Source organism: Euwallacea similis, chromosome 16 (assembly GCF_039881205.1).
Source record: "Euwallacea similis isolate ESF13 chromosome 16, ESF131.1, whole genome shotgun sequence".
Taxonomy (NCBI): domain Eukaryota; kingdom Metazoa; phylum Arthropoda; class Insecta; order Coleoptera; family Curculionidae; genus Euwallacea; species Euwallacea similis.
In genome coordinates, this window is record NC_089624.1 from 1,035,268 (window position 1) to 1,047,429 (window position 12,162).

Here is a 12,162-nt window from a genome sequence, read left to right on the forward strand (position 1 = left end):
TCGAAATTGAAAAAAGCTTTTATTGCATCAACCAGTAAAATGTCTTAATGGGATTACCCTTTTAACTTGGCTAGCTAGAGGAAACGCAGCCATTTTAAGACTAGCACTGGATAATGTACTTTTGAAGATACAGATTTAGCAAGTTTAGACTGCAACGGTTTATTACGGTTATTACAGGATTGTTGTAATGTTCGTCGGATTTTATGATTCATGGTCGATTTCTACCCAAAATGGGGAAATTACTAAAAATTTCATTGGTTCTGCACGTAATGTAACTTCGTTATTGACAAGATCCCTTGCTCTATTTGCTGAAAAGTTCGATTGGAAACTCAATACTCGAAACCCTGACTATCTATCAGTTTAATAACAGTTAAAAAAATAATTTTTTCCATTGCATTGGCTGTTAGCTTTTGCTCGACACGGACGATGGATTCGCAAACGCAAAAATTCACATTCCCATCCATTATTAAATTTGGTCCCTTGTAAATGAATTCAGCGTTGCATTGCTGTCTGATATCTGCATGCCAGACCATGCGTTTAATATTCCCAGTTTCGATGGTGGCTCTGAGCTTTGCGTTACGTGGACATTTCTCCGATTTCGTTGTTTGATTAGAATTTCATTCTATTCAGCGATGTTTTCCTTTTTGCAACAAAAAATGTCGTTTAATGTTGGATAATTTTCAGATTCAAAAATTTACAAGATTCAGAAATCCTGCGCACCATCACAGTCCTGATATTGAAAATGAATTATTATTCTTCTCTGAACGGGATTCACATACAAGTGGATAAAGTTCCGTAGGCGAAATTACTTTCGTCAATACCTATTAGAATTTCCTTCCGGCCATAAAATTTTGTCGTTAAACGCGCAAACTTTCCGACACCTTGAGCATAACATAATAAATTATACACTTTGTTACAGTTTTACCGAAAAGCCCTCCAAGTCTAACTACGGATAAAAGTTTCTACGAGGACGGGGATATGTTGAGAGCAAACTGTAGTTCACCGCAATCGAGACCAGCTGCCACCCTTACCTTTATATTAAATAATATCGTGGTAAGTACTGGCAACAGATTTCAAAGTTTCTATAAATTACTTGTGTATCAGGGTCGCTCTGAGGGAAAAACAGCCCACGAGTTTCCGGATTTCAGATGGGTCGTCTTTATGTGGCCAGAGTTATTGAGTTTCTTTTGATCGCTAAATAAACAGCATTTCTTGTGTAACTGCAGATTGCACTGTTATACAATTGAAACTTACTGAATAAGAAACACTATCGCTGTTATTTTGTACAAAGTTCCTCACACTGAATAAAATAACTTAGACAAAACGTTCAAGGGAAATTACTGAAAGAAGTTTAGGTCTAAACCTCAACCTCAAACAATACATTGTATTTTTCGCTTCTTTAACGGACCTCAATGAGATGTAAATACATAAACAGCCTAGAAAGAGATAAGTTTACTCTATCACCTACTAAATATTCATGTTTTTTGTTATTGAGTAAGTTGGACGCAAAGTCGAGCAAAAGTAACAAAAGCCAAATATTTTGAGAATTTCATTCACTTCAGATTCAAATGCCAGAATTTCATTATTAACTAACAGTTGTAACCAAAGCAATAGACATTGATAGAAATTTTATAGCGATGAAAGTTTTGTCTCTAGGATTAAAAAAATTTACAAAGGAGTCACAAATAAATATGATTTGGGTCATGAAATTCTCCTCTAAATATAAGTCGTGCATCGAAAATTCTAGACAATTTTAGAACAATGTGCAGTCATGCATTCTGCATCAGAAAAACGCACTCGTGCACTACGTGTAGTCGTACTTTATTCATCTCAAATTGCACTCGTGTATATAACCCACAACTTTATCGATACTTTTCAATATACTTGTCACATTACATCTAAATACGTGTAAAGCTAGTGCTATTCCCACTAGCCATGGTCAGTCATACTGGTTAGCGTAGGTAATATAAGAAATGAACATATTGATGGAAATCGATGTCATAAAACTTATGAGGATCTAGATTTTTCCCAAATTTTAGAGAAGACGAAATATTTAAACTAATGCGCTAATTTTTTTAGAATAACTTTTGTCAAAGTTGTTCAAGTCGCATATGTATATCTTCATTTGTATACTATAGTGTGGTCGAGTTGGCCGATGAGATCTCGGCAACTATAAGAGTTATGAGGTCGTTTAAAGCAGTTGTAGGCAATTCTGTTAGAAAAATAACGGAAAAAACGAAGCGGTCCTAGGTGCTCAGATTCTTGTACAATTTTGAGATAACCAAAATAGTTGTGATAAATAACTTTTCTTAAGCATATTTTTGTATGGAGTACACTTGCGAAGTTAAAATTTGAAAACAACGTTTCGATTTTATGAACCCATCATCAATATTTATTTTTCTTGTGACAATTTTGATTTTTCCATTTTCAGATGAAACACAAAAACCTTTTCTAATTATGTGCTACACGATAAATTTATTACTTTATTTTCGTTGGCGTTGTAAAGCAACCCTTATGGAAAAATAATGATATGAAGCAAATCTCCCATACCGCTTTGACCAAAATAAATTGCTCAGCAGCCATGGGTAGACTCTATGACCAAAAATAAATACACGATCGTTAATGCAAAAATTCGAAAAGTGCCTCGAAAGTTGTAGCCACCTTAAACTTCCAAATCAAAGCATTTTCACAAATGACGTTTTCAATTTTCCAAGCAATTTAGTTAATTAATTAAACCAAGTGATCCTTGATGAAGACATTATACGAAATTTTAAATGCCAAAGTTTAATTTAAGTTGCAAATCAAACAATATGCCGAGCTGTGTAGAAAGAGCAATTCATATAACGAGTTAAAAAATACATAGTTTTGTACAACTAGTGAGATTTTTCCTTCGTTTATCAGGTAACCAGTAACAAAACTGCTGAGTTATCGGATTTGATTTAAAAAACTGTCACTTTATCTGTAAAAAAATAATGATATCAATTTTATTCGCCGATTCTGCACCAGCGATAAGCAATTAAAACTTCGAACATTTCAAGCACGTAATGCATTTTATAGTGTGAATCAGTTTTCACTTATCTCAGTTTTCACTTATCAACTTTTAATGTGTAATAGTATTATGAGTATCTTGTAATGCTTAATTTGAATCGGTGCGAACTTGTCTAGACTAAACTTAAAGTATATTTCTACTATTGATTATAGTGGCCCGTTTTTTATTTTTATTTCTGACTTGTGGATATCTTTAAATGTTTTGAATCAATCAATTATTTCGTATTTCCTAAAAAGAGTACTTTTTCTTGCAGTAATAGTTTTTCAACAAGATTTGTTCTAGGTAATAGAAAGACTATATAAACTAGTAAAACCGGCCCAATTATTATCTGATTATAGTAGAGCATACCGCTTTGTGACGTCGCACTATTTCGAGAGCATTTCGCGCGTTCATGAAGCTTTTGATTTTTCTTTTGGATTTTTTCCCATAAAATGGTTTAATTGGTGTGAAATTTTATATGCGTAATTATATGACTATTTCCAACAATTCTATGATATTTAAGTGTAATTTAATTCTATATGAATCCCTTTTTATATAATATACATCAGCTTGTAGAAGAACGGCAATAATTATTATAATATGGCCGCTGTGCCAAGGCTGTTTGGTCGAGAAAACTATAATGATTGGGCTTTCGCAGTCGAAAATTATTTCGTTTTAGAAGGGTTTAGTGGGTGTATTAATGGAACAGAGGCGGATACAGAGAAGGCATCCCGAGCCAAAGCTAATTAGTCCTTACTCTTGATCCCAGTTAATTCACCCATGTAAAAGTGGCAAAAACAGCACAGGAAGTTTTGGCCACGTTTAAAAAGCTCTTTGATGATTCCGGGTTTTGCATGTGTATTAACCATTTTTAGGTTTAATGCTTATCCGTCTTGAAAATTGTTACTCAGTGGCCAATTACGTGAACCAAATTATACTGACCTATTAAAAGCGCAAAGGGCAAGGATTTAAAATTGATTATGAGTAGGTTTGCTCTCAACTTTTGGGAGAACTACCAGGTGAATACACGTCGATGCTAATGGCAATAGATCACTTTGGCAAGGGGTATTAGCTAAGAGCTTCATAAAAACGAAATTGTGTTTTGTCATAAGAAAAACAAAGAAAGCGATGAAAAATGATATTACTAGTGGAAGATTGGCACGTTCAGCAACTCAGCCCAATGAAAGTGGAATATATTAAAATCTTGTTACCTACAGTTTTCCAAATTTATGAAAACTCTTTCTTCTATAGGGTGGAACATATCGTCATGAAGATATTTTAGAGGGCAATTGTACTCTGTAAAGTAATAAAAAAATGCTAATGGATCCATGATTAAAAACGCACCATCTTCCATATACATTTTCGTTTTTTCCACGTATGAGATTTTTTTTCAAATATAAAAAAAAAGAAATTTTGCCACCCTGTATATCGAAAATGGTGCGTTTTTGCCTCTAGATTTATTAGCATTTTTTTATTATTTTGCATAGTACTATCGCCCCCTGAAATATTTCCATGATCGCTCTCAACACATAAACAGCTATTATACTTTCCATTGGAAACGCAAAAGAATTTTTTACGCTTGATTGTCAAAAACAAAACTGATTAATCGTTCGACGATATCTTTTTGATACATACATGCACAGACGTATTATCTAATGTCACTCCCAACTCACTACTTCGCTAACAACAAATTGGTTTCCAAAGCGAAAAATGTTATCGAAGTGTTGCAATGGAAAAATTGGTCATTTGTGGGCAAGAACAAACGAGCAGTCAAAACCTGCACTCAGACAATTTAGTTTGTTGTGGAAACTGTTTCAATCTAGAACTCTCTCGGAAGGATATTTTTAGAAAGCAAACATTTCTATAGAAAAGTGTGTAAAGTACAGAATCAAATCAGTTGTACTGGTGGAGACTTGGTCTTAAATAGTTTGAGCAACTCCCAACTTGGATCAATACTTGTAAGGCAAATGACACAGTTATGTGCAAGAGTTTTCAAAGCATAAAGAATGTATTTGAATTTTTTTTTTTTTATAAAATTTTGCGTTTGTTCGTTGTTCCCAGGTTTTAGCGAAGAATACAATTATTTGAAAAGCTGAGAGCCTGACAAGTTCAAAGACATTAGAAATCGAAGTATCCGTTCTCTCTAATGAAGCATCATCGAATTTTCTTTTTAATCTCAGATTATCTAATTTGTTTTAATTAAAAATACTTGAAATGTGCTGCAAAAATCGAGTAACTCATAAAATGAAAGCCCTATCTCTGTAACTACCCACAAACCTGAATCTGTAAAATCTATCTCATGTGCCAACTTCAGGGATCAATACCTGAAAAATGTATCCTCAAACTTAAAACGTTATTGCCACTTATGCTTGCCCTGCTAAGGCTGCTCCCGTAAATTTTATAGGTTATAGACATCAGACACACTCCTATAAATTTTCGTTATATCGACTGCACTGCTATACCGATTGACGATACGAAGGAAAACAGTCTCGAGAAACATGCGATAAATCATAGATAAAGTATCGAGTTCAAACTTTCCTATACAAGCGTCGTAAAATATACGTTATTAATTTTTTGACTTTACTGAGGTTGTAGGTTGGTAAGGGCAGCTTAGCTGGCATACTAATTCCCCAAGCTTTTTGAGACAATGCACCCTTATATGGTGAGAGTAGCCTAGAAATGACTGCACTCAAGCGGATGGTAAATAACTTTACAAATAATATGCTTTCGTGTTTTACATTATGGTAATATGAAATAAGGTCCAACCTCCAGAGTTGTGGTAAATACTGGTAGGATCTAGACATTGTTACTGGGCTGGATATACATACATACGTATTCGTTAGAAAACCTCGAGGGCACCAATATAGTTAGGAGATTGGTTCTCTTTTGCGGTGGGGTTAATACGTATACGTATCAGGGCTTACGGAGACGCCCGTATGTCTGCGTAGGAGATTTGCTGCTTAGCGTCTATCGAGATCTTGGGGGCTAAAAACTAAATATTTTAACATAATTTCTACGTAATCACTGATCCCCTTTTAATCAAAAACCGAACATCCCTGCCAAACTGATTATAATTTTATCAATTTCAGATGGGTGAAAAATGCGAAACTCGAAAGTTCCCCCACAAAGACCTCTTCAGCACTGAATCCTTTTTGGAGTTACGGTTATCCTCATCTCATTACCTCAACGGCCAGTTAACTCTAAAGTGCGTGGCTAAAATTGCAGATTTATATGAGCAAGATACGAACATCATTTTAAGCAACGTTAAGGATCCCATTCCGGCTCGAGGTAAGTTCGTTTTTATTGCACAATTTTTTTGGAAGTTTATCAGACCAAAAAGAAGAACACGAAACCTCAGATATATTACCCAAAGTTTAATATAAGTTTTAATAAAATCTTCCTCGTAAAATTTTTGTTACCTTAGAACTTTTCAACTTATTGCAGATTAAGTTATTGATTTTGTTATATTTTTGGAAGATGGGGACTTCTCCCGCTCGCCATTGCGCGACTTTCTAGTAATTAAGTCTGAAGTAAATATGGAAATGTTCAATATTTTAAGGAATGGTGCGACTTTTCACTTCAAAAATATAATGGGAAAGCATCACCTTTTTCCACATACAAAATTGCCTTTCAGAACCGAAGGAGAATCGAAAATCGGTAGCAGTTAATATCCTGTGCTAGGAAAGTTTATTTTACAGGTGGTCTTGTTCGAAAGGAAGTTGCCTCTATCTAAAAATTGCTTCGGAAAATCCATGACCCTAATATATTCGGCATCAGTGCAAGGTTCGGAGAATTCGTTCCGGAATGCAAGACAGCACACAGTTTATTCTGAAAAGAATGCCCCAAAGTTCAATATTGAAGGGGTAGTTCTGCACTTCTCGTAGTTGTCGCAATGAGAAGTAAAGCGACAAACACCTTTGTCCAAATGCACTGAATTAGTTTCCCTTCCTGACAAATGTGGCCCCTTTTCTCATTGAAGGTCGCACAAAATCAGGAAAGTTCCAAAATAAGAATGCGAAATTTTCCTGTTAATATAAAACTCGGTTGTATATTCTTCGCCTGTCCCAAAACTAATTTGGAAAAACAACTAAACTCAGCCTGAATCTTCTATGAGAAGGAATGAAAATTCGTAATGTTTTGATATTCCACTGTGTTGTACAAATGAAATGCTTATTAAAACTTTTGCCAGCCGTACCGAAGAAGCACAATACGTAAAGTTTCAGTTATATAAACAAAGTTTACTGAAAAGCACTGAACAGATCTGCTTAATACTTCTTCGTAGGAAACATGTGCCCAATACGCCAATATTGAAAGTTTATTTATCGAAGAATCTCTGCGAGTTTGATCTTATAAGATGATTTGTTTTGTTCTATTTGTCGTTCGTTATTTGCTGACTTAACAAGACACAGGTTTTACCAATAACGGTATTTATGGGATCTCCCATTTTTTACTTCTTTATGTAGTTAAGCCAGAAAAATGGACTGGGGGAGTTTTTTTAAACTTTTTAATGTAGTTCTTGAAAAAAAAGACAAATTTTTTGCACAAACTGAGTCTTTGAAGATTTTTTTGGATGAGGAATTCACACATTTTTCAAATCTTGATGTATGTTAAAAAACACACCATTGTAATATTTGTAGAAAAAAGAAAAGCATCACCTAAATCTTTTTCATATTCATGAATATTGACTATATCTACTTAGTAATTTCACCTATAACTCATGTTAAAAAGAAACACCCTACTAGTGTCTATAACTTTATATTTTGAAAAATCCAGAAATGTTAAAACAAAATTTTTGAATAATTTCAAATAAAGGACTTTGAGTACAAATTATGAATTTCAACTTTTGCAAATATTTGCCAGTAATATGGGTGTTATTCATTAAACTGCTCTTGAATATACATACATATAATGATTAAATGTTCATAAATAAATAATATTTCGAGTTTCCTAGTTTCCTGAAGAAAGCCAAAAAAGCGAGAGCAAAAAGGGCCCCTGAGGGGCAATTCCCAGGGCTTCGATCCTCCCCTCATTTTATTGCTACCAGTACTACTACAACTAGGACACCCTGTACCACAATACTCATATACCCACACCATGACTATAATTAACTTTTCAGACACTAAACTAGCTAGGTCTACGAAAGTGCAAAAAAGACGAAAAAAAAATTCCTCTTGAATCAAAACAACATCTTCCCTATTCCATCCCATATTAGTATATTGACTTTGTCAACAATAGATAGAAGGTCTTCGGTATGTGAAAAAGAACTGCTTTTCCACAGAACTGAATCAAAGTAAATCAATAAAAAATATTTTGTTAAAGAAATAATGTCATTAACTGATAACAGAGATTTACAATTTCATTACAATCCCATTACAATTTCCACAGTTGACAAGACTCACAACTGAATTTGACAAGCATTGTTGCCTTGACATCGGTTATTTTACTGTCATATTTGATGAATATGCAGTGTGTAAACTGTAAATATTAAAAAGTATTGGTGGTCCACAAAGGAATTTCAGTCGTTGTTCATACAATGAAAACAATGTTTTTGTCCTTTTAAAGAGTTGTTCAATTGATCTTCAAAAAGTATTGTTTTCAATACACGATGTGTTTGCGAAGTAACGTACAATACAATTAATTCTAAAAATGAGGTGTTTTAAAAAAATCATTATGTGATGCTTCACCGATATTTGTGACGTATTCGTTGTTTAAACCATCCTATGTTAAAGGGAATAGTAATATATCATTCGCTTGTTAAACATTATGACAGTTAATTATTATTTATTGACAGTTAATTAAAATATTAACTAAAAATCTAAAAAACTATAAAATATACGGGTAACATAGCATTGAAAAATGATCACTTGAGCGCGAAGAACAGTTCAAAAAAACTGCACATGACCTGAATTTGAAATGCAATATTGCCGAAGCATTTAAACTTTCCCCAGTTGTTAAATGACATGTTGAATTTAAAATTTGCCTTGTTATTAGAAATAACCCTTCTACTATTGAAAATGCTAAGAGTTCTTCTTACATATAGCAATTCCAGAGTTGTTCCAATAATAATCTGAAGTATCAAACTAATTTTTTGCTTGAAACAGATCAGTTGACATCTGTCCATAGTGTAATAGTACAAAACTATATCATATGAAATGTGAGCATCTGCCGGCACTATAATATTATTGATTGATGTACTTCCATTAAAGAGCAGGTGCGAGTCCTGGACGGTTTTGGATGTTATGGATCCTTATAATTTGTATTATCACAGGTCACAGCACGCACCAATCCATGGCACAATCCACTTGTGGCAATATCTACTTGAAATAACGTAGTTTGATCCTAGTTAATCGTCATGTGATCCACGAAACACAAAATAATGCTTTACACTTCTATGTAGTACTCTATGGCCTACCTCGAGTGATCATTTTTAGCCATTGGGAGTAATTTTACGTTAGTCCTTTAAATCTAAAACCTATTTGCCAACAGTCCAGATTAAGAACAATTTTGCATCTGACAATATTTCGAACGAGGGAAAATTAACGGGAAGTACTAGTTCAGCTTCTACGTGTGAATAAATCATTTGTTAGCACAGATGAAAAAGATGCTCTATTTCTATAGGGTGTCTGTTTCTAGACCTTAACCATGGGATATCGGTGACCATAAAAGATACCAAGTCGATTAAATTAAGACAAAGCTGTGCTATTTGGAGTTCAAGAATATGCCGTTTTAATGTTTGAAAGAATTCGATGACTTTTGCAGATATTTGAAAAAGCTGAAATTTTGGAAAAAAAGGTTTTTATTTTTCCTTGAGGTTATTAAGCAATTCAAAATAATTGACAGTGCATTTTTGCCTTTTCCGCAATGTGACGATACCTTATTTGAAATCCGACGTTTCGATTTTCGACAACCATCATCAACTTTATATTTTCTTATGGGCGCCATCTCGGATTTTTACATTTTTGAACGTTGCTTTTGATGTTATTTTTCTCACATTCATATTTTTGTATAGAACTTGTGCAGTAGAAAATTCCAACTCGAACATGCCCGTGTGCTTTCTTTTACAACCGATGTTATGATTTACCGTAATGGAAAAAGGAGGTTCTACCGAAATTATTTTAACAGCCCCTTAGGCCCCTACAAAAACTGTTTCAGTTTGCAGGACAATTTTCTTAAATAAGACAAGTGATAAAACCATTTTCATTTTGTAACTAGATGCAAGATAAAAACTGATACCTTAATTTTCTAACTCAGTTAACAAACGAGACCAGTAACAAGACAACAATGGTTGCTTTAGCTATCAAAATGCAGAGCGCAGTTTGAATGTTGCTAAGCGATATCAAAAACTTTTAAAAGAAAAGTTTGCGAGACTAAAAAAGCAGCCATCTCCATCGTTCCTGTTGGATCGATGACAGGTACTTTGTTTGATTGGTGTGTTAGTAGAGTTAAGTTATTAAACGAATAAAGTCCGAACGACGTCATCAAATACAACGATGTTGTTCTGCGAACGTTTCGTAAATGACGAGGTTATCTTAATTCACTGGCCACTGAACAGAAGGAATTGTAAAGAAGTAGTTTTAGGCTCATTATACCCAACGACTTTTCTTAAAGTGCACGGAGATGATAATTTAAAAGGGTCACAGAAAAATTATTAAATCTACTCACAAAGGAGGAAAAATGCCATCATCCTCTTTCAAAGGTCGTAAAGCAAACAATGCAAAGGGCGACGTTCCATTAGAATCAACCTCGGGTGCATTGCAAGGTCGGTCACAGTCGCAAAAGCCGATTTTACCCTTTTTTATCTTTTACACTTCCGAACATGGCATAACTCTTCTCAGTTCCACGATTCCGGGAAAAAGGCAGGTGTTGCCACCCCACTTGGCGGTGTCACTAATTTTCCTCTTGAGTAAGCGAATATAATATCTTCCAATATTTTCACGTTGGAGTGGCTTTAATTAAAATTTAAGGAAATTGCCAAAGTGTCAAATATGTTTTCGGTAAGGGGACTTTTTCTGATAAACAAATCCAGTCCACTTCAAGTTAAATTCCTTTTTCAATTATCCTTATCACCTCACCTTTGTTTTTACAGGTATTGTCGCCTTTATTCAGCACTGGAAATCTCGCTTAGCTAATAGAATATCCATCTCCTTTAGATCGATACAGACCGTTTGCCTTAGAGTGAATTGGATACAGCTTAATACAATGCCCTGAAGTTTAATGAAGTGCGGGAAACTACATTGGCATTGTAAAGGTGTTTGTGTGCTCTGGACATGTTCTGGATTTAATTACAGCGTGTCTGCATAAGCGAACTTTGCAACAGCAAATCGAAGCCTTTGCGGATAATGCTAACTCGTCCGAACTTAATCAAAATTGACCTATCCGAACTAAGTTTACCAACAGAGTTGGACAAGTCACAGTAGCTAAATTCAGTTTACTTATATTGCCAGATTTATCAAATTAGTGGTGAGTTTTCTTCAGAATGATAATTTGGTGCATGGTGGCCCTCCACATTCAGTGGCCAATATAGCATAAATCATTCTCATGGAATGAGGTTTGCCCTATGTTAGTATGGAGGAACAGTTAATAATATAATCATGTTTGGTATCGCCCGCTAAATAAATTTGCTAGATTGAGTAGATGATTTGAATAAATTTACCTTCTCTGAGTTTCTAAAGGCAGGTTAATAATACAACTCCGCAATGCTTAATGGACACTTAACTAAATTCACATGTTCTCTGAGAAGAGGCAATATTTTGTGTTATTCATCAGCCAGAGTTTCGTAATCTTGGGACATGAATAATCTGGAATGGTGGATGTTTTTGCTCCAATAATGTATGGTGGAACTTGAAGGCAAGACCTAAAATTATTGCTCTACTTACGTGGTACTGTTGAAACAATAATATGTGTACAAGCAGAGTGGTTGATATATGTCAATAATGAGCAGTGTAGGGGAAGATATAGGGCGATCGTTAAAAAAACCTCTAGTGAGTGGTACGTAGCAAATGGCTTAAACTGGAAACAGGAAAACTGAAAATTTATTGAAGAAAACGGAGGGGTGTCACTCTTGTCCAATTGAGTGTACTTTAGGGATCAAGTTTAGAGCCCACCTTGTTACTATACGATGTGGTGGAAGGACA

General features: G+C 34.6%; 1 protein-coding gene across 1 annotated transcript in view; it reads left to right on the forward strand.

Annotated features, from left to right (window-relative positions):
* The window catches only part of LOC136413910 (uncharacterized), a 47,744-nt gene that overhangs the window by 34,835 nt on the left and 747 nt on the right, over positions 1-12,162 (forward strand). Inside the window, exons 4-5 of the mRNA XM_066397672.1 lie at positions 920-1,053; positions 6,118-6,316. Of these exons, the coding sequence (XP_066253769.1) occupies positions 920-1,053; positions 6,118-6,316 (333 nt within the window). The remainder of the gene's footprint in view (positions 1-919; positions 1,054-6,117; positions 6,317-12,162) is intronic.